We start from the raw sequence: 26,643 nt of genomic DNA on the forward strand, positions 1-26,643 counted from the left end.
TGAACTATTACTACGCGTTGAGGTTGCAAACTCTATGTGAAACAAATGGAAAGTCCCAAAGCATCGAGCACTTGGTGAGTGAAATTTTGAGTGGATGCAAGTGACCAAATGTAGAGGCAGGCAAAGGGGGGGCTACGGGGAATGGGCATGGCTGCACGCTCATCACTGAGAGCAAAGTCAAGGCCACAGCTCTTGGAAAAGACAACATCTCTGTTATTCCTGATCCACTCACTCAATTTAACGTGCTGTCCAACACAGCTCTGCCATGCGACGAGATTTGTCGTTTTAACGTCGTTACCTTGAAACCAAAAGTGATGAAGTTATAAGCCCGTGTTTCACCATTGCTATGTAGCCTGCTGCGGTGAGTTTCTTGACAACCGATCTTTATTTAGCAGTCTGTAGTTTCCGAGTGCGTTACAGCTGTTAATTACCTAACACAGACAGCAGTAAGTGTCCTGATTTTTATAGGTGAAGAAACTAGCTGAGCCATTAAGATATGCCTGGGGTTCAATCTCACTGCCTCTGACATCTCTGTTACTTAATTTGCCAGACCCCACAGCTCCCCGGTCTTAAAATAGAAGGATGATCCACATTCTATGCATATTTAACATTTTCTGACAGTCGATCAAAAAGGGATTGCCTGTCTGCGGGTGTTTGGGATACACATTTTTGGTTTGCGCACAAAGGAAACATTAAGTGGGTTTGTGCCAGTTCTTTTCCCCCAGAGTCCTGTCATCCTGTCATAATGAAAATTAATTAGCAGTAGGAAACAGACCAGAAATGGCTTGTCCAGTGTTGTTTAAAAATGCTTTAAAACAATCTGTTGAATATCATCTATCTGGGATTGCTCATCTAAATCACATGTCTTTCTACACACACACACACACACACACACACACAGTAAAATTGCAATCAATCTCCTTCGTGTTACTTTGATTTTTCCCCTCTTCACTGTGCATTTACCTTTTACCGTGACAGCTTAATAGCACTTACTTCTCATTAGTCACAGTTTTATGTGTACAGTGTTTTCTTTCCTGGGGATAAAAAGATAGAGATTCACTCTGGTCACTTAGCAGCTGTTAAAATTATTGTATGATGAGATTACCCTGATTATGGACCATTTATATGGCACTTCAAATTTATAAAGTACTGTCTAACAATTTTGATTAGTTATTTTTATGCATTTAAATGGAATTGAAGTATTTTTTAGCACATGGCTGATGGGCCGCTTTTCGGTAATTAAAACAATCATTTGTGTTGCGCGCTTGACTTCTCTCGAAGTCAGTTCTTAAGTGTCTGTCGTGGAGCTGCTGCGGAAGAGGGAGCGAAAGATAAAACAATCGGAGATGAATGCAATATTGTTTTAGGTGCATATATAAAAGTAATTCCAGGCTCTCACAAACCACTGCCGGTCAGCAGGGCCATTGACGACAACGGGGTGGTGTGCTTTCTGTAGGCTGGCCAGTTCTTTCTCTCGTGCAAATAGTCTGCCTTAGTTGATCTGTTATTATAAGCACGAGCCTCATCCTGCTCATTGCTTTTCATTTTCAGGCCTCTATAGCATGACAACACAATGAACCGTATGTAGTCCCATTGCTCACGTTGTACTTGCGGTCTCACAATTGCAGTAACTTTTCCAGTCACTTGTTTGTTTGTTTACACTATATGACAAACACAGTTTGGGACTGGAGAACATCCTGTGTGTTCTGCTTGGGCCCACAGCTCTTTGATCACCTGAGAGGTGTGCAATCTTTGCGTTGTTTTTGTTGACCTCTACTTTTTGCGAATCCTTTTTTCCCCCCTGGGCATGTCTATGCACACGTAGCTTTATTGTGCTTTTTCAGTGGGGCCCAACAGATTCCTAGCCCACGAACTCCATGCAAAAGAGATTGACAAGAACTTTGCAAAATGAACTCTGAACTGTAAGTCCAGAGACTAGGGATCCCTGGTGGTGTACTGGTTAGCAGTTCAAGACCACCAGCTGGTCCTCGGGAGAAAGATGGTGCTTTCTACTACTGGAAGCGGTTATGGTCTCGCAGTCTCACAGGAGCAGCTCTCCCCTGTCCTGCAGGGGTCGCTGCAAGTTGCCATTGACTTGCTGGCAGTGAGAAATAGTAGTAGGTGCTGTCCAACGAATCGAGGTTCACACACGATTTGTATGCATATAAAGTAGCATTTCTCCATCGGTGGACTCAGAGGCCATCTAACGTTAGGTCTTTTGGTACAAGATTTGTTAATAATTCTAATGCTATATGTCTCGCTACATTCATAACGCTTTGCCACTTTATCTTGCTTGATACCATATACCTGGAAACTTTATAGACAGGGATATGAATGTGTGGAAAGCTTGTGGTTATTGATAGCCGGGCCACTCCCGGTTCCTCATTTGTTGTGCAGACAGGTGGCCTCTGGTTTTTGTCCCTTTAGTTTCCTTTTGCTGCAAACCTTCCAGTTAACAGGATGATGCACCATGAAAAACATGCACATAGTTGATGGCTGCTCATCTGAATTGCCAGAAGTCAACCTCATGGAAAAACGCAGTCTGTGGACCTCCCGATAGTTTTGTAAATTCATTATGCATTTGGGAACCTAACTCAGCTTCTGATTCACTAAATCTCTGGGGATTGTAGCTACTAGTTGGGCCGATAACCTCAGGGTCAGCAGTTCTAAACAACCAGCTGCTGCTTGGGAGAAAGCCTTTCTCCTCTCTTTTGAAGAGCTACACTCTTGGACACCCACAGGGGGTAGTTCGAGCGTGTCTTAGAGCAGCAGTTCTCAACCCATGGGTCACAACCCCTTGGGGGGGGGCTGTCAAACGACCCTTTCACAGGGGTTGCCCGATTCATCACAGTAGCAAAATTCCAGTGACGAAGTAGCAACGAAAATACTGTGATGGTTAGGGAGTCACCACCACATGAGGACCTGTATGAAAGGGTCGCAGCCTGAGGCAGGTGGAGAAGCCCTGTCTTAAAGGGTGGCTGTGAGCAGGAAGAGACACGATGGCAGTAAGTTTGAGAGTTTTCAAACAAACCTCCAGCTGGCCATTTGAACTTGTATCGCCAATGTGTATTTCCAATAGAAAGCATGACTCTTCATTTATCTCTCTTTGTAATTCAAGTTGGTGAGAGCCCGAATCACCTAGCAGGCATTCAAGAATCCTTTAGGGTGGTGCGAAATGCACCTGTTTTAATTGGCAAAATAATTGAGTCCACAGGAAATGTGTGTAGATCAGTACACCAGATCCACTAGCATCGAGTCTGTTCCGATGCACGGCGACCCACTAGGACAGAGCAGAACTGTTCCCAGGCTGTGAATCTGGATGGAAGCAGACTCGCACATCTATTTCCTGGGGAGTAGCTGGTGGTTTCAAACCACTGACCTTTAGCAGTTAGCAGCCAGGCGTGTCACTACTGCTCCCAGCACTGTGCCCAAGGACAAGAGTGAACCGTACTCTGGGATAAAGGGAACCTCGGGGCAGCCGCTCTTCTCTGAGTGATCTTGCTAGTGTGTCCAGCACCTTTTCCTTCCCTTCCCCCAAATAACCACCAAACTCGCTGCCATCTACTCAATGCCGACTCACAGCGACCCACAGGACAGGAAAAAAATCTGCCACTGGGCTTCCAAGACTGGAACTCTGTATGGGAGTAGAAAGCCTCCTTTTTCTCCTGAGCAGTGGCTGCTGGTTTTGAACTCATGACCTACAGTTAGCAGCCTAACGGATCACCACCACCAGGACTCCTCGTCTCCCCTTCAGAAGCTCTCCATTAGAGCAGGCTGGACTCCAAGCTCACAGATTGTCACAGTCCTGTATTCAGCCCCAGGCAAAATTGGCTTCTCGGCATATGCCTCCCACTGTCACCTCTGCAGAATTTTCAGCATCTCTTGGTGCCCCTGTGCTTGTGGAGTCGTGCAGTCGAACTTTGTGCTGGGTAAGCAGTCTAGGTGTCAAGCATTGTGCACTGAGGGAGGGATTCCAACAGAAAGGTGAGAGAGTACTGCCTCAGAGTCCCCACTTAGACACTTGGGGACAAAATAGCATCCGCCTCCCAAGATTTTATTCATTAAATTAGTTAACCTGTGTAACTCACTTATTACAGTTTTTATCACTAATAGGAAAACATCATTAAGTCTTAATTATTTTATCTGCATAATGATTAATACTATCATCTCCTTGCTTAGAAGACATGTGGCATGACTTACGTTCATGAATATTGAGTATTTTCACTTTAATGTTCTGCAAAGGCTGAGAGCTTTTGGCTCTTCCAGTAGCACTGCTGGTTCCCAAGCTTCCTAATTTGCTGAGTTACTTGGCTCTTTATTTTATTTTATTTTTCATTTTTACATTTTAATCATTTTACTGGGACTCATATAACTTTTATCACAATCCATACATACATCAATTGTGTTAAGTACATTTATATATTCGTTGCCCTCATCATTCTCAAAACATTTGCTCTCGGAAAGGGGGAACTGATTACAAGGATCCACATGTGACCTCCTCTCTGGGAGAGGGACGGCAGAGAAGAGGGGGAAGGGAGACTCCGGATAGGGCAAGATATGACAAAATAACGATGTATAAATTAACAAGGGCACATGAGGGAGGGGGAGGGGGGAGTGGGGAGGGAGGGGGGAAAAAAAGAGGACCTGATGCAAAGGGCTTAAGTGGAGAGCAAATGCTTTGAGAATGATTGGGGCAGGGAATGTATGGATATGCTTTATACAATTGATGTATGTATATGTATGGATTGTGATAAGAGTTGTATGAGTCCCTAATAAAATGTAAAAAAAGAAAAGAAAATGATTAGGGCAAAGAATGTACAGATGTGCTTTATACAATTGATGTATGTATATGTATGGATTGTGATAAGAGTTGTATGAGCCCCTAATAAAACGTTTAAAACAAAAAAACATTTGCTCTCCACTTAAGCCCCTGGCATCAGCTACTCATTTTTCCCCTTCCCTCTCCACTCCCCCCTCCCTCATGAACCCTTGATAATTTATAAATTATTATTATTTTGTGATATCTTACACTGTCCAACGTCTGCCTTCACCCACTTTTCTGTTGTTCATCCCCCAGGGAAGGGGTTATATGTAGATCCTTGTAATTGGTTCCCTCTTTCCACCCCACCCTCCCTCCACCCTCCTGGTATCACCACTCTCACCACTGGTCCTGAAGGGATCATCTGCCCTGGATTCCCTGTGTTTCCAGTTGCTATCTGTACCAGTGTACATCCTCTGGTCTAGCCAGATTTGTAAGGTAGAATTGGGATCATGATAGTGGGTACGGAGGAAGCATTTAAGAACTAGAGGAAAGTTGTATGTTTCAGATTGGCTCATCTCCTCCCTGCGACCCTTCCATAAGAGGATGTCCAGTTGTACTTGGCTGCTTCAGTTGCTGCCAGCACAGGCATTGTTTGAAGAAGCCTTTAAAAGGTGAAACCCAAAGTCTAGCTTTGAAATTGGGAGCCCTGCTCTAAGTGCAAGAAACCCTGGTGGTGTAACGGGTCAGCTGCTTGGCTGCTTACAAAAAGGTGGTTCAAGCCCACCAACTGCTCCCTGGGAGAAGGCGGAGGCGCTTGTTTTCTGTCAAGAGCTCCACCCTTGGACACCCGGTGGTGAAGTGGTCCCCTGCCCCATAGAGCGGCGATTGTGAGGATGGTGCAGGACCAGTTGGTTGCACAGAACATTGCTAGCTAACCGCACTCGCCTAGAGCTGCCGGGAGTTGCAATGGGCTCGACGGCAGCGGTTTTGTTCTTATTTTCAATTGAAAGTGGGCAGTTCCTGCGTTTTGAAGTTTGAAGGCACAGGCGGAATCCTGACCCTGTATATGAGCTGTTTGCCAGCCTCTTCTCAGCTCCTGTCTATTAAAAGTAAGCACACCGTCAGAGACTGGCAACCCAAACCTGCCAACCAAGGAAGCCAGCCCCGGCTCAGAGTACCAGCACAAACCATTTCCAAATGTTATCTCCGGCCGCTCATCCTCATCGCTCCTTCTGCTGCTGCCACCTCTCGAGGAGATGAAAACATCCACAGTCGACATACGTTTCAGCCTGGGCATCTTCAGCACTGGTGGCTTTGAATAGTAAGGAGTTAGGAATTGCCCCCTTCCCCCAGCAACTGCATATTCCACTCGGGCAACCACAGTGCAGGCAAGGCCCAGGAAGAAGGCGGGTAGGGTGGAAAGGGGCCTGTTAATGGAGCCTGTGTCTGAGCTCATGTGGCAAATGGACTCCTGGTCAGACGTGGTGATAGCCCAAACCAGGGGCGACATGAGAAATGACATTTTGGAACAGTCTTTCCTGTGCCACTTTCCTAGAAAATTAACCCTACCTTGAGACAAGCAACCAAGTCACTGCTGTCCTGTCGATTGTGCCTCAGAGAGACCCTGTAGGACAGAGTAGAACGGCCCCTGTGGGTTTCTGAACCTGTGAATATTCCCTGGAGCAGAAAACCTCATGCTTCTCATGTGGAGGAGCTGGTGGGTTTGAACTGTTAACCTTGTGGTTAGCAGCAGGCCCCATAACCCACTACACCACGGGGACTCCTTCCTATGAGAGCTGAGAAAGTACTGGCTATCTTAGAAAGGGTCCAGGTCCCAGAAAAGAGTTTTCCGGGGACATTTGGGGTGTTACGAGTCTGATGGAGGCTTTAGAAACATTCACTTACGCATACCTACCATCTTTGATGAAATCCAGAGGCTTCCTCGCCCTCTGGAAACGTCTCATGCATCCATGGAATGCAGTCCCTAGATTGGGAAACTAGTGTCAGGGAATAGATGTTGGAGCTATGCAGTGCAGTGTGTGCTATACACTAGTTACACGTGGCTCTTCAAGTTTAAATGGTTCAAAGTGGATGGCAATGTTCATGTCTCAGTTACACCGTCCACATCCCGAGTGGTCAGGAGTCACCAGAGGCCCGTGCTAGTGCTTAGGGCCCCTCAGAAATAGAACAGCAGCCCCACCACTGCCGGGAGCACTGGTGGACTTGCCATTTCTACCTGCTAAGAGAGATCACATCAAAAGTCAGTTCCCCAGGCCGGTTGACACCCGGAGCTCAGGTGTATTTTCGAAAGTGGGGCAGTAAAATGCAATTTACTCCGCATCTCAGCTCCATGCCAGCCTGTCGCTTTCGGGCGGCACAGATGCTTCGATTTTCACACGTTGATGGTTTGTGGCGACCCTGCATCGGGCAAGTCTGCCAGTGCCATTTTCCCCGCAGGATGTGTTCGCGTCGTGTCTCCGTGTCCCATTTAGACGATTCCCACAATGCAACTGCACACTAATACAGGACAACCCAAACCAAACTTCGGATTCCAACACGACCAACCCTGTACGACAGGGTAGAAGTGCCCCTAGGGTGTTGGGGACTTTCACTCCCTAAGGGAGAAGCAAGCATCGCGTTCTCCCAAGTAGAGTCCAAGTTGTGTGTAAACACACCTTTATCTGCACTCACCGGCAGACCAAATAAAACATGTCAGGAATAGAACCTGCAGTATGCGGCTATTGGTTCCAAACTGCTGGCCGGAGCAGCTCTTAGACACTTAGAAACGGCTTTACACACTGTTTAGGAGTCAGGAATTGGAGTCTTCCCCAGGAACCGCGTATCCCACACCGACGGTCACAGTGTGCGCGTGCATGTGTGTGAGTGTGTTTGTGTGTGTGTGTGAGTGTGTCTCACACATAGTGAGTAACCGCTAGCTACATCAGCAGAGAACTTTAGAACCTGTCTTAGTTTCCACTGGCTTGCTTCAAATTGCGATCGGTGCCGTAGTAGTGAGATTGTTCGTGCTTTTCTGTCTTTGAGTGAATCTTTGTTTGTCAGGGCTCCTGTAGGGAGCTTTAAAGACTGGAGTCTCGGTTTCTCACTGTGTAGGAGGATGGACGATCGAGGGCAGGGGACCGACTACAGGTCGATGCTCGGCGTCTCCGTGTTTGTTGTCCTGGTGTTCAGGGTTCCGTGGGTGATCTTTGCGTGGCATCGATCCAGCTCCTTTAGTATCTCAGAAGCAGTTGGGGTTAGAACACAAACTCCAGTGATACGGCCTCGTCACATAACGTGGAAAGCCTTATTCCCAAACGGGAGAACATTCACAATTATCAGGGCGAGAGTGCCCACACACAGGTGCGAGCAGAGAGAACACTGTTCAAGTTAAAACTGGGCCTGAAGGCCTTGGAAGCTACACACACAGTCCATGTGATGCTGTGTCAGCCAAGAAAGCGTTTGAGGTATTTCATGTAGGAAGAGATTGCTGACAGGATGCTAGATGCTCTGTGGCTGTTGGGTGGCTGGAGGACCGAAGTCACGGGGTCATTGCAGGAACATGCAATCCTGGAGGCGGAAAATTTCCATTTCTGAGACCCCCAATTATTTCACAATGACAAGCCTCGTCTCAGACTCTGGGAGTCTTTCCCTGTCTAGATTCCCTTTGCTTATGCACAGGAATTGAACCACTAACTCTGGAGAGTGCTCATCTATTACCTTGCTAGTCGGCCGTCATTGTAGCTGGAAGTTAGCCTCTGCCACTGCAGGGTTACGTGCCACGACTTTCTGGCCACAAGGTTGTCCTCAGCCAGTCAATGCATCACCTGCGGTTCTGACTACAGACCACATTTAAATGCACGTTATTGATTCATTAATGTTGGGCTCTTGGCCAACAGCACGATGACTCATGCCTCATTGGAAAATTGGAGGCCTTGTAACACCGTCAAGTAAATGTTGGACTGATAACCCCCAGGTGGCTGCCAGTTCAAACCCATTGGCTTGTTGCTTCTCTGCTAGATGGCCGCTTAACTTCAAGCCTTTAAGACTTCAGACACTATCTCTTTGGATAGCCAGGCACCATCAGCTTTCTTCACCACATTTTCTTCTGCACCCATTTTTTTCTTCAGCTATCATGTCGGGAGGGTGAGCATCACAGAATGCTGGGTTGTTAGAACAAAGTGTTCTTGCATTGAGGGAGGGTTGAGCAGAGGCCCTATGTCTGTCCACTTCCTCGGTGTACATGCATGTTAATATATGTACATGGACCAATACCTCTATTTTATTAATTTACTTACATGTGTATGAACCTATATTTATACCTATCCATAGCCTTGATTTTTAGATCTTTCCTGTTTCCTTTTACCTTCCTCCTGCCCCACAATCACACTTGCCCTTCTTCTGCCTCTTTGTAATTCCTCTCAGATTACTGTTGCTCCAACACCCCCCAGCATCTCTACGTCCGCCTAATGATTGATTTTAATTTTGGGGACCATTTTATTTTTTTAAATCATTTTATTAGGAGCTCATACAACTCATCACAACCTATACATACATAAATTGTGTCAAGCACATTTGTACATTTGTTGCCATCATCATTCTCAAAACATTTCCTTTCTACTTGAGCCCTTGGTATCAGTTCCTCATTTCCCCCCTCCTCCCTGCTCCCCCTCCCTCATGAACCCATGATAATTTATATATTATTATTACTTTTGTCATATCTTACCCTGTCTCATGTCTCCCTTCACCCACTTTCCTGTTGTCCATCCCCAGGGAGTAGGTTATAAATAGATCCTTATAATCAGTTCCCTCTTTCCACCCCAACCTCCCTCCACCCTCCCAGTATCACCACTCTCACCAATGGTCCTGCAGGGATCATCTGTCCTGGATTCCCTGTTTCCAGTTCCTATCTGTACTGGTGTACATCCTTTGGGCTAGCCAGATTTGTAAGGTAGAATTGGGATGATGATATGTGGGGATGAAGCATTTAGGAACTAGAGGAAAGTTGTATGTTTCACCATTGCTACACTGCGCCCTGACTGGCTCATTTCCTCCCCACACCCCTTCTGTAAGGGGGTGTCCAGTTGCCTACAGATGGGTCTTGGGTCCTCAATCTGCACTCCCCCTCATTCACAATGATTTGATTTCTTTGTTCTTTAATGCCTGATACCTGATCCCCTTCTACACGTCGTGATTTGGGGGGCCATTTTATTTTTTATTTTTATTTTTAAATGGAGGTGTTCCTTGGTCTGATGATCAAGGAACAAGAGTGAGAGAGTGAGAGAGTGAGAGTGAGTGAGAGAGAGAGAGAGAGAGAGAGAGAGAGAGAGAGAGAGAGAGAGAGAGAGAGAGAGTTGGGGGGGCCATTTTAAACAGCAATTTCAGTAACTAAAATAACTGTCTTGTCTCTCTCACACACACACACACACACACACACACACATGCACGCACAAAAGGTGAGGGAGGAAATGTAGCATGAAACAGACCATAGAACAACCCTTGTTTAACATACGAGGCTGAAGCAGGAAAGCCCGGGACTCTGTGTGGGAACTCTGCTGGGAACAGCCTTGTCGACTCAGTTGTCTTGCAGCTGCACACTTGTCCACACCTGCTCTCAGCGACTTTGTGGTTGTGAGTAGATTGTGGCAAGCTGTTGAATTCACACATGGGGAATTTGTGAATGATGAGGATGCGCACTACTATACTTTGTGGATGACAGAATATACAAGATCTTAAAGTGACTAACGTGATGTTGGAAACCAGATAGTTGTTTTTTGGGTTTTGTTTGTAATAAAATGAGGCCTGCAGGTTAGCTCTGCCTATGTATTCGAGCATTTGCCCTCTGGATGAACTGGATGAATGCCCTAGGATTACTTTCCCTGATTACTGCCGTGGAGCCGATGCCAATGCGCAGCCACTCTGCAGGACAGAGCGGACATGCCCCCAGGGGTCCCGAGGCTGTCCATGTTCACGGAAGCTGATGGCTTCGTCTTTATCTCTGGAGTGGCTAGTGGGCTGCAGCTGCTGACCTCCGGTTAGCAGCTCAACACTTAACTCTCTGTGCCACTCTGGAACTCTTACCTTTAGAAAGGGCTCCTTTCTACCGAGTGATCATATAAACATGCCTTTTCAATCACTGGTAATTACTTTTCCTATCCTGTCCTACCCCCCTTAACCCCTCACCTCCCTCCCTACATTCAGTTTCTCTTTAGCTCTTGTTAAGAGGATTTGTAAGTATTCTCTATGTCTTGCTTTGGTTGGGTGGGCGGGTTTCTGTTTTTATTCTTTGTTTGCTCACCTGTAATGCTCTCTGCGATCATGAGTCCCTCGTCACCTCTCGGCTGCTCCGTTCGTATTTCTCTTCGCAGCACTAACTGAGATGGGCCCTCTGCCTTCTCCCTAATACGAGGCTGCGCAGGCTTCTCTTCTGAGTGGACTTCTCCTCGGACGACATCTCCTGGCATCACTTTTATTCTGCTTTCTGTACATTTGAAAATGGTCATCATGCTTCCACGCTCTCTTCTTCATCAGTTGTCCATCCGTGGTGGCATTTTTCTCTGTCACTTCAAATTTGACATCAGACCTGACAAACCCAGGAACAGATGGTAGCTTTTCGTTGTCATCTACCTGCACAACTAAATCTGTGTGGCTATGGGCTGCACCTGAAACTCGGCGGGTCCCAAAGAGAGTTTGCTGTTGCAACCTGATCTGGAGGGTTGCCCAGAGTAGGAAGGAACCATAAAGTCGTCCAAGTCAGAAACTCTGAATTCATGGCCTCTCCCCCTCCCACCTATAATCAGTCACCCACGTCAGTGTCTCTCTGGTTACAGCACCACCTCTAGCTCAGGGCGGCAGCCTTTGCTCCATGTCAGCAGAGAGTATCACGGGGTTCTTAGCACTCTATCTGTGAAATATAGGGGCAAGCCAGACATTTCCTTCTTCATAATATCCAGCGAGTCTGTGTGTATTACCAAGAAAAGATTAAATGCCCTAACATGACATTCAACAGTCGTACTCCTCCACTCCCCACCCCCCCACCCCCGCCCCTGCAGATACACTCATGCAGTACTTCTTTGGAGTCTGATCTTGGGGAACTTACGCTGTGAATTTTTGCAATCTCTTTTCTTATCTGTACAATTCCATTAACTCCGTATAATGATAGAACTTGAGACATAGGATTGTGAGGGTTGAGAGAGTGAAGTAATAGATGCAAAGGCCTTAGAACCTATGATGGAGACAGTAATAGTGTTCAGCACATGTAGGTTGTTGATGGTCTTTTGATTGGCAGTAACTTCATCAGTTCAACTCCGCCTCCCTGTATGAAGTCCACACTCCATCAGCATGAACCACACCTAACCAGAAAATACTCTGCTGTCGGTGCGATGCGACCCATGTGTTCCGTAGCTAATTCCTCTGAAGTAAACAGAATATTTCTTCTTTAGAGTCTGTTCTTAGTCTGGAAGCTCAGCTGAAACCTGTTCCCTTTGGGTGACCTTGCTAGTATTTGAAACACCAGTGACTTAGCTTCCAGCATCGCAGTCACACACACACACACCACCACATGCAGAGCCTGTACGTGGACCAAGAGGCAGTTGTGTGAACAGAGCGAGGGAACACCGCATGGTTTAAAATCAGGAAAGGTGTATATCGGGTTATGTCCTGTCACCATACTCATTCTCTTAGGTTTGTTGTGAGGATTAAACAGTAGGCTGTCGAAAGTTTCAACTATCAGCTATCCTGTGAGCCTAGGAGGGGACTTCAAAGAGTTAGGGGAGAAACTTCCATTGTCTGTGAATTCCATAAACTCTCTGAAGCCCCATTGAATGTCTCTTCTTTTACATGCGTGCAGTCAAAAATATGTACAAGCACATTAACCCGTGCATAGCGAATACTACTTCTAGCCTGTGTTGGTTTGTTGTTCATGTGAAGCCTGCCTATTTCTTATGAGATCTTGATCTTAACCCGCCACGATTTTGCCCGTGTCTTTATTCCTTCGGAATGTAGTGTCCTAGCTAACAAAGAACTGCTCGGAAAGCTTGCCTGTTTATCTAAAGATCCAGCGATCCCACTTGTTGGTATATCTCCTAGAGATACGAGAGCGGTGACTTGACTAGACACGTACACACCTGGGTTCATTGCAGCAGTACTCAGAAAGGCAAAATGATGGAGGCAGCCTACATACCCATCACTGATGGGTGAGCAAACCGAGTGTGGTGCATACATACACCGGAAGGAATTGTAGCTGTAGCGAAGAATAGTGTGTTCTTGAATCACCACATAGATCACGCTGGAGGAGATTATGGTGCGCCTCTTCCAGCCTGAGCCTGGGAGAACTTGATGGCCTCCATTAGGGGCTACTCTGGTCAAGGACACAAAAGAAGATCCCAGATGGAATGATAGAAAGCATTGAACAAAATTTCTAAAAAGGCCTGTGAATGGAACCCGCATGGTGGATGTTGTGAGGGTTACCTGCGTACTCGTGGATGGTTGGTCTAGTGTTTGGTGCGTCCTCTGACTTTCCATGGAGACTCTGAGCTCAGGTTAATGTGTTCCCGTAAATACCTGTTACCCTTCCTTCACATCCTAGTTTTTAACTGAGATGAAGAGGCTGTTCCAGTTCCAATACTGAAATAATGAAAAGGAATTTGCCTTACCTTTCCTCTCTCTTGGCCTCTTCCCTTACATCCCTCTTTCCTCTCACACTCTATTAGCATCTCCCAGCCTGTGCTTTCCCTCGCTTGTTCTCACCTCCCCACTTGGTGGGAAGTTGAACCATTGCTTCGTATTAGAGGTTTGACGGCATTGGGTCCTTAGTAAGAAACTTGGGTGTGTTCTCAAAGCATTTCACATAATCATCTCCATGTTCCTAATAGAACAGGGCTGAAAATGGCATGGCAGTGCATTGGGCCATCTAGTTGAATGCAATTTCAGCAAGGAGACGGGCAAACAGAACTTTTGTGGAAGAGGGTGGTCTCCACTGCTCAGGGATATAGTCGGATTGCAGACCGATTTTAAAGTTCCACAGTGAATCACACAGATGCATATGCTTGGTATACTCCCAAACGGAATCCGGGCGTCCAGAAAATCTTCTCTCGCCAGTGAAGTGGGTCCTCTGGGTTTACTTCTTGGTGGTGGTGGTTCTTTTACGGTGACTTGCTTTTCATTAACCTTAATTGTGCTGTCATTCCTGTCTCCATGTGAGAGACTCTTTCTCTACTCCAAGTATTATTCATTGTGGTGGTGGTGGTGGTAAAGTGGGTAATTCTTTTACAAGAGATAAAAAAAGCCAAAGCAAATGTAAAGGCATTGTCAGTCAGCATCTCCTTTGCACGTCCCCAGAGCTCTGCATGTCCTGCCTCCATAGAAATGTAAATTTTGCAATTTCTTCCAGATTTAGTTTATGCACACATGAAAATACATGGTTTCTTCTTTTACAACAGAAGGGCTTTACACACACACACACACAGAGCATTCCACATTTGCCTTCTGTCTTTAACTCGGCAATACATCCTGGCGATCTTACGTATAAGTGTACGAAGTGGTTTCTCTTGTAATAATTACAGAACATTCTAGCTTGTGGACGCATCGTCAGAGCTCATAGATGGAGATTAAGGCTTTATGATCATTTTTGAGATATGAGTGCTGGATAAGAATGAGTGGCGTAAATGGTTACGCATTGTGCTGCTGCCTGCAAGGTTGGTAGTTTGAAACCACCAACTACTCTGCTGGGGAAAGACAGCGCGTTTTACTTGTGTAAAGAGTTTTGGAGACCCACTGGGGTGGTTCTGCCCTACCCTATAGGGATGCTCTGAGTCAGCATCGACTCCCTGCTGGTGAGTTTGGTTTTTGGTTTATAGACGTAGACTCTATAGTGATTTGTTACTGCTTGGAATCAGAGATTTAGAATAGCCAGCCGTGTTCATCAGGGACGTGTCTGTCAAGTGCTAACGACTGTGACAGTGGGCCTCACCGGAGCGTCCTCGTCTTTGCTACACGGTGTCAGTCCTAGAAAACCAAGGAGTCTGGCATTCTTTTCTTATTGGCTTGTTTTAGAGACACCAATCCTGGGTCTCCAAACTTGGAAAATGATGGTTATGTTTTTAAAAGATGATTCAAAGATAAATAACCTGAGATTTAAAGAAAACTGTGTTTCTGATCTAGATTCCTAAGGTGCCCTGGTGGCTCTGTAGATTAAGCGCTGAATTGTTAACCGCGTGGTTCCCACCCGCCAGCCTCTCTGCAGGGCGAAGAGCTCTGCTCCGGTCCAGACTTGGGTCCTGGACACCCTCGTCAGGGCCGCCATGGCTTGGGAACAACTCTAGGACCGTGGGTTTGGTTTAGTTTGGGGTGAGTTGTAAAGTCTCCCTGGTGGTAAAGTGCTGTTAACTGAAAGGTTGACAACTTAAACTCAGAGGCGGATCCGTAGGAGGAAGCAGTTGCAGTGAGCTTCCCTCAGGGTGCCAGCCCTGGAACCCCATGGGGCAGACCTACTGTCTTACAGGGTCTCTGTGAGTCCGAGTGGACTTGGCAGCACGTTGACACCAACAGGTTCTGATCAAGGGAAATCCAGATGGGTACTCACTAGTCACAGTGGGGCTTGAGAAATTTCCTGGATGATCATCCACTTCGCTATGAACTCATATCTAATAGGTTTCATAATGGACTGGATTTGGGAGAGAAGGAAGGCAGGACTAGGTAGCTGAAACTCACTAAAGGTTTACCTGTATGGGAAATAGGATCAAGGAGCTTCAACGTATGATGAAGATGCTCCTAGAAGGAGGCTCATGTTTACATTCACATGGAAATGTATGTATCAGAGCATGAATGGAACGCGGTGTTTGAACCCTGGAGGATGCAAGTCAGATCTTCAGAAGGAAGAAGTCAGAAGGTTCACGCTATGCTTCCTTTTTTGAAGTGTCACCTTTACTGACCTTGAAAACCTTATTTGTACCTCGAGCTAAATCGTGAAATACAAATGTGCCCCACAGTGAGTTAAATCTGTTAGTAAAATCGTTTAGCTGGGAACAGTCTTTCTGTGCACCTGGAGATGAGAAAATGACTTTGTGCAGTGAAAACAGTAGCTCATCTTGTCCCCACCCATGGGCCCTGAAGAGCAGGGCGTGTCCTTTAAGACAAGAGATGCTTCTGCACGGGAAGGGGTCTGGAATGTCTTTCCCTGTTGATTGCTTTGAATGTGCTGTGTCTTGTTTGTGTGCTGGGCTCCTTGGCCATTAGGTCAAATATTGGTTGTGTCATGCAGTATTTGAAAATTGGTCATCTTTGTTGCGAAGTCCTCTGTAAGCCTGCTTGCATTCCTTTTGCTTACGGATCCTTCCAATTACATGAAAATTAAGCCTAAGGAAAATAAGGCTCATGACACTCGTAATAATTGCTTTCCTTGAGAGCAAGTCAGATTTCCAAGAGGCTAGTGGGAAGGATCGATTGTGTCCATAAGAGCCAGATGTAAGAGTGTTCAGTGCACATTATACACATTGATATATTTGTTTGACACTAAATTGGGAACCTGCATTTATCAAATAACTTTGTTTCCACAATATCTACTCTATGTCGCTAACACCGGGGAGAGGACTCTTCAGTGCTTGAGTGAAGGCCTTTGACTTCTTAGGTGAAACGATCATAGCTCGTGATACTCTGGTTAGGTTCTATTGTCTTGTTTTAATCTTGGTTTTCAGTGGGGAGACCAAAGAGCAGCAAGCGGCCACAGCCAGTGAGTCTCCATCCATTTGTTAATAGAGTCCTTATGTCTTGATAGGAGCCTTGATGTGTGGTCAGTTGCACAATGGGCTGCTAGCCACAACGCCTGCAGTTCGAAATCACCAGCTGCCGGACAGGAGAGAGATGAGGCTTTCTACTCCCGTAAAGAGTTAGAGGCTCAGAAACTCCAACCCAAAGGGGTCCTTCTGCTCAGGCCTTAATAGGATCACTATGAGTCCGAGTGGACTCTGTGGCAGTGAGTTTGGATTTGGTTTATCTTTCGATTATTGGTTCAAGAAGCCTCTTTTTTCAAGAGCTATTGATTCAGTGTAGAATTTTTCTCATAACTAGTTTGCTGGATTCCAAAAGTAGTCTCTCATTAATGAGCTCTTTGTGAAACTTCTGCTAAGGTTTCATCTCTTTCTTTTTTTTTTCTTCCCGACTCCTTCAGTTATTAGGCTTGTTTACATCAGCACTGCTAGGAGTATGACACAGAATGGGATAGGCGGGCAGATGTCTCCTAAAAAGGGCATTCCTACACAAATGACTTTTATGTGATATGACAAAAGTCTGTAACCTGCGAACTGAGGTCAAATAAGTGACTTCAAACTGGTGAGGCAGCATTTTCGTTGTTCTGGATTGCTATGCTAGAGGCTGACTGGTTTCTGAGCACTGTGGTGTGCCTCTTCTGTTGAGCGTCGGCCTCTGCTCGGGGTTCAGTAAGCACTTGATGGTGGCCTGCCCACTCCCCCGTTTTAAAGCTGTTCTTTGGAAAAGTGGTTTGTCTCTGCTTTCAGGGTACCTAACTTGGATGACAAATTTTTTTAGATTCTCTTTTTCCTCCCATTTTGAGTTGGAATGATCTCTTTCTGCTTCACACCTCAGGTTGATTTATACCCCACCCTCGGAACTGACACTGTTTTATATTGGTACCTGTCATAAAACAGATTTATAGAGAAATGGAAAGATAGAAGCCCAGATCTATCGACACAGAGCTGTTGTGGATTCATGCCGACACCTTGTGTACCAGAGTAAGACTGCTCCATAGGCGTGTCAGTGGTCCTGATGGCAGCAGTGGATTGCCAGGCCTTTCACACAAATCCATTGGGTGGATTTGAACTGTTAGCCTTTCGGGTAGTAGCCAAGTGTAGACCATGTATACCACTCAGGGATTATGCCATAAGAGTATCACACACACATGCACACACACATGCACACACACACACACGGCTATGAATAACAGAAACCGTGAGGGCAGGGAGATAGCGGTTGGTGTCAGATATGAAAATAATAATAATTTATAATGTATCAAGGGGTCACGAAGGTGGGAAGGGGGGAGGGAGGGAAAAAGAAGAGCTGATACCAAGGGCTCAATCCAAAGTCTAGAAAAGAATGATGGCAGCCTATGTACAAATATGCTTGATACCATTGATGTATAGATTGTTGTAAGAGCCCCCAATAAAATGATCTTTTAATAATAATAATAAAAAGAGAGCCCATGCTGACTTGCAGCAGCCCTGCAGGACATGCTGGAGCTGCTCCTGTGGACTGACAGACGGTAACGCTTTACACGAGGGGGAAGGCTTGTCTTTCTCCCGCTGAAGTTACCCCGGGATCTTGGTGGATAAGAAGGTCCTTGTGTGGGAAGGAGTCCTGTGTCAGTTTAAGGATTAAGAGTGTAGGGGTGGAGTCTAGGCTGTCAATCTGAAGATAGCCAATGAGACTTCTTTGTGGGCATGGCCTTCTGAGAATTCTGGGAAATCTGGGGCTTCCTCCTTGGAGCCAGAAGACACCTCTCTCTCTCTGCTACTTCCTGGGAGACATTGAAGAAGACAAGCCACATGGACGCAACCAGAACTCTGAAGCCAGGGAAGCCACCGAGAGACCGCTGCCAGTGCTGAGATGTTTCCAATGCCACTGGATCCAAAGACTTTCTGAGAAGCCACAGAGGGACCCCCGCCAACACTGAGATGCTTACAATGCCACTGGACCCAAAGACTTTCTACCCACTGTCTTGTGTCCGTCCTGCATTTTGCTTCATTGTATGTGTTTCGTGAGTCTGAAGAGAGCTTTATAGATTGGTATTGGACATATGGACTCATATCAGACTTAGGGACATGATCTGGACTGGGCTGGGATGTTTTCTCAATGTTCAATTGCTCTTGTATATAAATCTCTTTCTTATACACATAGGTGTTTCTCTAGTCTACCCGGATTCACACAAGTCTCGGAAACTATGCACAGCATCTGCCATACTACTTTTTCCTTATATGACTTTGTTTTTACCATTCGGGGTGACAGGGGTCTTGTAGTTGTGTTGTGTGTTGTCTGGGGTACCTATTCCCTTCCTTTTTCTGACGCAGGTTTGCAGACTCCTGTCCCAGAGTTCGTTGTGGACGTGGAGTCTATGGATATCTTCCCCGTGGGCTGGTGTGAAGCAAATGGGTATCCCTTGACGACACCGCAGAAAACAGTTGGTAAGTATGACTTAGTTGACGTAGAGCTGAGGTCACACCTGCGAGCTAGGTGGATAAGAAGGCAGGTGTTGTTTTGGGTGGTGAGTTTAGTCAAGTTGTTTTAGACAAAGAAGCAGATATTTCAGGGAGCACCATCGTGGTGACCATCTTTAAGTGTCATCATGAGAGAAAGATCGGAAAGCACGGTGCAGACTGACAAATGGAGAAGCTGTGCTCAGACAATGACGGCCACAGAGCGAGCGAGGCGGCGATGAGATCTCTAAAGTCTTCACTCCTTGCTCCATTACAATTCACTATTTCATTTGAAATACTCAATCCTGTATCTTTACCTTTACCATTTCTGAGAACGAATTAGTTCTGCTTACTCCATTCCCCAAAAGTATAATTGGCCCTAAAATGTACTGACAAGCCTTTAAATACATAACCTTTCTTCATACCAGCCAACAAGATTTCGACTGTACTTTACAAGTGCATTGTCATATCCTCATCAATATAATAGTAATAGAGTATTAGTAAGACCCCAGCAACAAATTCATGTGTCTATGTTTATATGCAACGACTGTGTTTTAAATTCTTATGAGAGGTCATTATATTGAAATAAAAGCATTTAGACATCTTTAAACCTAAGTATTGACTGTTCTACTCTACCATGTATCGCAAGTATTATTTAAAATGATAAGTCCCGGTACTTAAAAGATAGGGGATGGGTTTGAATGACTGTGAAATACAGTGTATCCCTAGTATTTTCCTCAGGTGGTATATGTGGGAGCTTCAAGAAGTTTGTGGAAAATTGGAATTCAGAGTTTATGGAAGTGTTCCATAAACTCTGTAAAGCCTCCGCACATCCATGGACAAGCTCTCCTTTCTTCGGGTGTCCGACTATCGGGTGCAATATGCTAAGTCTCAGAGCCCTGGTAGAAAGGAAATGCGCTCTCCCGATGGACTCCACAGCACCCTGCGTATTTCATAGATTTGAAGGGCCCTTGGCGTATCTTTGGGAGTAGAATAGGTGATTGTCTGTGTGACTAGAGCCAGAGGGGGGTTTAAAGACCACATTCTTCTCTTTCCTAAACCACGCTGCTCACGAGAGAATTATTTTCCCCCACTTTAACATATTTAGAAGATTTTGAGCTCAGAATAAGTGTCACTGGCTTTTAAAAATTCTCTTCACTTAAATGACTGCACAGTCTTAACTTGCTCCTCCAGCATAGCCCACCGCCAGGCTCTCTGCTGGTTCTGCCTCAGGCTCGGGCACAACTTAACTTCCTATAACCCTTTCGTTTTCCCCCCGTCATAGTATGGGTGAACATAGGAGTATATATATCCTCTTGGTTGTGAATTTTGCATACTTCTTTATTGCATTTGGCTCCTTACCACGTTTTGGAGTTAGACTGGTCGTTCTAGACGCCTTGTTAGGGCTTTGAGCTCATGACGTTTGTACTGTCACACAGTGGTAGTTGGCATGGAATACTCAAATCAAGCTCAGATGTTTTTCTTATCAATGATGTAGCTCTTATTCTTCTTTTCATTTCTTGTGCATACATTTTGCTTTAAAGATGCTTATTACTCTCCAGACTCTAATGATGGAATTCATTTATGCTTCTACTGGAAGGTGTAGGATTAGCTGTGTCCAAATGAATCAGTGCCAGAATCTCCGGTCGATTTTTGTGAAGGTGATCCTAGTATTATCAACGGAATGTTTTCTTATACACTAATCATTCTTTGCTGATTTGCATCAGCACTTGACAGACATGTTTGTTAGACACCAACCCTCCTTTGAATAAGAGAATGCTTTATTTTAAAGACATGCCTCTAATCTTAATTGGGTATGTGGACTATTACCATAATATTATATGACTGACAAGATACCCGTGGGGAAAAATCATGCTGGATAATTGTGTTCCAGCAATTGATCCTACTTTGTCTGTTTGTACAAAGTACAGTATTTGTGCCTCCTTCTGTTTTTTAAAAGCACGCTTTACAATAAAGCAAGTGGTAGAATGATCGATTAAATGCACTAAGTTCTATTTGTACATCATTTCTGATAAGAAAAGGTCTATTTCATGCTAGAACTTCTCCATAAAGCCAAGAGTTTTCTTTAACAGTAAGCCATTTTCATCCATGCATTTTCCCCAGCGAGCTAACGAAGCATTTTTCTTGTTCCTTTTCCCCCCTCGCCGGCTTCCCAGCACAAACGAAGAGAAAGATCGCTGTTGTCCAACCAGAAAAACAGTAAGCATGTTTATTTGTTCTCCTCCAGAAACCTGCGTTAGAACGCACCGCGCGTCTGCCTTAAGGATGGCACCAGTGGATGTTTGCAGATAGTTTGCGAAGCGCTTGCTAGTGAAGGCGACAGTGAAATGTGTCTGTTATTTATTAAGTGTAAGAACCGTTGCCTGCTCCCAAGGACATTACACTCCAGCTGGTGATCTGGTACCCGTTGTCCCCTGGGTCTACCTGCAGAATGTGCAAGCTTACACCCCGAGAGGAATGCCTCTGATGGTGTTGCTCATACACTTCAGAGCGTGACAGCTGTGGCTTGGGCAAGCCGTGCATCAGGTTCATCGGGTTCCTTTTTTATCCGGAGAACCTGGAAGCGGAGAGACTAAATAAGCAGAGAAACTTAATTGGTTATGAAATCCAGATTTGAAATCTTAGCTCATAGGTATACACAGTGTATATCTGTGTATATGCACAACATTAAATTGCTAAACCATTGGGCTTGTCAAAACATAAATTACGGTGACCTGCCAGTTTCTGTTTCAGGTGCACAGGGATAGGGCCCAGGAATCCCAGGAGATGTTGATGCTGTGCGTTGGGGTAGCATGCTCTGAGAGCACCTGCCATTGGTGACCCCACTAGGAAATCTCAGGTTTACCTGGAGCTTACATGGTTTTCAACTGTAGCTTTTATGCAGCCAGCATGAATGAATACCTGTGTGGAACCCTTCTTTTGCCTTTTTCCTTCAAAATCTCCATTTAAATTTTTTTAACTTTTTCTTTATGAACTGTACGCTCCATTGGAATAAGCCCGGTCACATTAAGAACTGACCGCGTATGGGTCTGCAAGGTAGTCTTATCACTACAGCCATAGCCAAGACCATACCAAACAACGACCACACCAAAACCATTTTCTGTCAACTCAATTCTGACTTGCGTATGTGAGACTAACGCCACGCATACACACACACATGGAAACTTTAGTGGTATTGGAATTGGGTAAACCACCACCACAGAAACAAGCCTCCGCTTGGTTTCCGTTCATAGCAACCGTCAAAGTGGAACTGCCCTTTTGAGCTCGCAGGGTGGTGAAGTTTTACAGGCGCAGACAGCCTCGCCTTTCCTCTGTGGAGCAGCTGGTGGGTTTGAGCTGTTCACCTCCCAGTGAGCAGCCCAGTGCACAACCACTGTGTCATCGGCGCTCCTTGGAAATAGATTGCCAGACCTTTTCTCTGAGGTGCGTCTGGGCGGGCTCGAGCCACCAGCCTCTTCAGAGTAACTGCACTCATGTGTCTGCCACTTCAATTAGACGCTGAAGGTAGGAGGCCTGGCTTCAATGAGGTGCGAGTCAATGTTTCTTCATGTCTAAAATATAAAGACATTGCGATTCCGTAACAAGAGCCTAGCCTAGCCCAGCAGTGTCTTGGGGAGCTCCCCTGCTTGATCGCGACCCCTGGAGGCCCAGCGCCCCATTAAACTCCTTTGGATCAGCAAGCGAATTTGAGAGCAACGTTCTGTAATGATCTTTTATAGCTGCTCTGATTTAAGCCTTCCGTATTTATGCTCTACATTTCTGTGGAGACCACTTTAAATTAAGAAGAGCCTGTGGAATTGCCACAGATGCCCCCTAAAGTTCATGACCCACGATCAATTGGTTTTGTTTTCTCTCTACCCACAGACTGCTGTCCACAGTGCCTGTTGAAAAAATACCTCATGACCTTTGTTCATTCCCTCACCCGGACACTACAGGTAAATTAGTCCCGTTTAGGGCTCTCTGTCCTTGCTTAACTCATTGTTGTGATTAGAGACCTGCCTATATTTTAGGTGTGAGTGGATCTCAGCTTGATGCTTGTTTTCTCTATCTCGATTGCTGTTTATGAACAGGTCACCCAAACGCAACTTCTATCACGCCGTTTCTGACTCTTGGCGACCCTGTAGGACAGGCGGGAATGGCCCCTGTGGGTTTCTGAGACCGTGACCCTTGACGAAAATAGAAAGCCTCGTCTTTCTTTCCCAGAGTGACTGGTGGGTTTGAGTGTGTTAGCAGGCCCACACAGCCATCATGCCACCGGGGCTCCTTGTGAACATACACCTACCTGTTTATCCTCTCAAATTCCCAAGTTGAATCGAATGTGCTTCTTGGCCAGAAGCTAGAGACAACTCCCCTCATCTGCTGGCAAAAGGTCCCTGAGCTGTTGGAATTACAAGCCAACCTGGGCTTCATCTCATGGGCTGCATGGGTACAAGGATAGATTTGAAAACATCATTATTAGCTACTCTTCCCCGCACCCACCCCTCTACACTTTAGGCCAGGATCGCTTGCGTTTTAATAATAGCAGTTGAAGTTTCAGCCCCTCTGGCTTTTCTTCTGTTCTTTAAAACCATCTGGATCGAAAAGCTGGTGGTGAGCATTGTCTACATTCAACGTGTAACATGTTACCTCTTACAGAAGTCTTTTAAAATTTGCCGATAGACACGTTTGTACATGTACTCAAGAATTCTGTTGTTTAACCCAAACCAAACCTGTTCCGAATTCCAGATTTAATACTTGAGAGCCATTGGAAGGATCTTACTTATTTGGTAATCTTCCTAGTAAAGAGAGACATTTGTGAGTAGACTTACTGATACTTAGCAAAGAAGTAGAATTTTTCTCCCCCTCAAAGGTCTAGTCAGGGCAATCCCACTTTTTAAAAGAAGGTCCATGCAAAAATGCAAGTGTGGCTTAATGGTTTGCCTGTACAATAGAGTTCAGAACTTCAAGATCATTTTAAAGGGTCTGTAGTTAAGGAACTTATTGATAAATATTAAAGACTATAGGCTTCAGTATGACTTACACTTCAACATAAAGAAAAAATATATCCTTAAAAGTAGACCAATTAACCACATCATGATTAATGAAGAAAATTTTGAAGTTGTCAAGGATCTTGTTTTACTTATAGTCACCATTAACAACCATGGGAGCAGCAAAGAATCAAAAGATATGTTACATTGGGCAAAACTTCTGCCAAAGCTCCTTAAAGCGTAAGAGACTAAATCTTTATGGGAGCAGACAGCCGTGTCCATCTTCCATGAAGCAACTGGTGGGCTTGAACCATTAACTTTGTGGTTAGCAGTCCCAATGCATAGCCACCAAGACTTCCAAACTCAATAGTATCGAGTCAGTTCTGACTCCTAACAACCCTGTAAGACAAAGGAGAACTGCCCCTGTGTGGATTTCCAAGGCTGTACATCTTTATGACAGGGGACAGCCCCATGGAAAGGCTGGTGGAATGAAACCATTGACTTTGTGGTTAGTAGCCCAACTCATAGCTCATTACATCATCAGGGCACCTTCACCAGGGAGGGCTCGGCACGATATTTTAAGTCATGGTATATGCATGCAAAAGCTGGCCAAAGAATAAGGAAGACTGCAGAAGGACCGATGCCCTCAAATTAGGATGTTCTGAATCTTGAATATGCACGCCAGGGCCTGCCAGAAAAGCAAACAAAAAGCAGGCACAAGGGTGGCCAGATTCTCCTTGGAAGCGAGGAGGCGGGACTTAGTGTCATGCATGTTGGACCTGTTACCAAGAGGATCTCTCCTCTGGAGGAAGGACATCACGCGTGACAGAGTAGAGGGTCAGCGTAAGCGAGGCGAACCCTCACAAGATGACAAGGTGACGGCGCAGTGGCGGAAGCGCAGCAGTGATCATGACGGGGAGGCAGGACACTGGGCGGCATTTCCTTCTAGTCTACAGAAAGTCGCTTAAGAGTGGGAGCCCACTGGACAGCACCCAGCAGCAATAGCATTGTCCTTGTGCTTCTCTTTTCTTAAACCCAGGGAGACTGCATGTCTGCCTCGGAGCTGAAATCCGTAGCAGAACAGGCATGCTTAGACCGTCAAATTACCATTCCCAGCGAGCAGTACCCTGCTCTCTGTAGCTGAGGTTGGGGCAAGGGGAGAACGTGAGTCCTTGAGGTCAATAGGAAACTTCCTGTGTCGCTTTCAGACCTCAGGAAGCCCCACTTTGAGAGCTTACCATTTAATTATTCCACGTTTTCCTCATGGATTCTGGAGGCACAGCATGGCCAATGACTTTCCCTGTTCACGTTCTACATCGAAAGAATAATTCGGAAGTGGTCCATCCAAGCTACAATGAGGTCCGTGTCGCACCTACCAGATCGGCAGAGGAAAGAAATCTGCTTCTGGCATTGGCCGCGTTTGGGGTACAAGGACTTGCACTCAATGTTGATTGGATGCAAATTGGCACCATCACTGTGGAGAACAGTGTGGCCAGCCTCGTGAGGCCGAGAAATTCCACATCAGGCTACACACCTGCAGCCGTCTCCTGTCCATCTACAGGAGGGTGCAGTGACATCCATTGAAGCACTGTTCGTAGTAGTGAAAAGACGGAAGCCACTACATTGCCATCCGTGAAAGAATGCATGGCTAATATGTGACGTGTGTGTACTGTGGTATCATATACAAAAAGAAGGAACATTTTAGAAATAACTTCTACCAATGCATTCAGAAACAAGACGTCAAAAGAGCAAAAATTTGCAGAACCACTTAGAAAACATTAATCAATATTCAGATGATATCGTCTATGGACACACCTATCTATGTACGTGGCCAGTGTTGATAGACCCACATGGAATGATGAACGCTAAGCTCAGGGTGGCGGTTACCTTTGGGAAGGCAGATGTGGGCCAGGAGGAATTAGCTGTGTAGCCAGTGTGTACTTTCTTGGGCTGCATGGCCATGATCTTAGTCTTTGCGTTTGTGTGTGTGACCTGAATGTGGCATCGTGGACAGATACACAGCAGGGGAAACTGCTCTGAAGATTTAGACAGAGTGATGACGGCTGTAAAAACACCCTTGTGTTAAACAAACACAATGCACGTTGTCTCAAAAGCAGCAGCTTGCCTGCTTTTGCTCCATTCCTCGGCCTCCTTCTGAAACCAGCCTGAGGCGTGCTGTGTAGATCTATACGTGCACGGGTCCTCCCAGGTCCCACCATCCTTTGGAGCCCAGTTCTGTTTCAGCTCCACATTTCCTATCAGCCACGATGTCTTTCAGTCGTTTTTGCCAAGCAAGCGAATCCGCCAAGTTGGGGGCTGGTTCCCGCAGGTCTGGGCATTCTGGTCCTGAGGCCTCAGCTCTGTTGGTCTTCCCCTGCAGGTACTGTCAACGGGAAATACTGCTGCCCTCAGCTTTTCATCAACCACAGGTGTTTCTCAGGCCCTTACCTCAACAAAGGAAGGATTGCGGAGCTGCCTCAGTCGGTGGGACCAGGCAAATGCGTGCTGGTTCTGAAAGAGGTAAAGCGTGTTCACCCTCACACTTGGTGTATTGGAAGCGTACAGTCTGTCTATGACCTGTAAGGTGTGCATCCATGTCCGTAGTTTCTCTTAGCCCTGTGGACTGGAGGCTGGTATGCGGAGTTGGGGTCTTGGTGCTCCTTTCTATGAAAGGCTCACAGACTAGTGGGGA

General features: G+C 45.8%; 1 protein-coding gene across 3 annotated transcripts in view; it reads left to right on the top strand.

The window, feature by feature from the left end:
- SFMBT2 (Scm like with four mbt domains 2) overlaps positions 1-26,643 on the top strand; it is a 264,343-nt gene that overhangs the window by 193,358 nt on the left and 44,342 nt on the right. For all 3 annotated transcript variants that reach the window (XM_075552409.1, XM_075552411.1, XM_075552412.1), the window contains 4 exons: positions 18,838-18,951; positions 21,141-21,183; positions 22,849-22,919; positions 26,332-26,471. In XM_075552409.1, coding sequence (XP_075408524.1) covers positions 18,838-18,951; positions 21,141-21,183; positions 22,849-22,919; positions 26,332-26,471 — 368 coding nt within the window. The remainder of the gene's footprint in view (positions 1-18,837; positions 18,952-21,140; positions 21,184-22,848; positions 22,920-26,331; positions 26,472-26,643) is intronic.

Source organism: Tenrec ecaudatus, chromosome 6, assembly GCF_050624435.1.
Source record: "Tenrec ecaudatus isolate mTenEca1 chromosome 6, mTenEca1.hap1, whole genome shotgun sequence".
NCBI classification, from domain to species: Eukaryota; Metazoa; Chordata; class Mammalia; order Afrosoricida; family Tenrecidae; genus Tenrec; species Tenrec ecaudatus.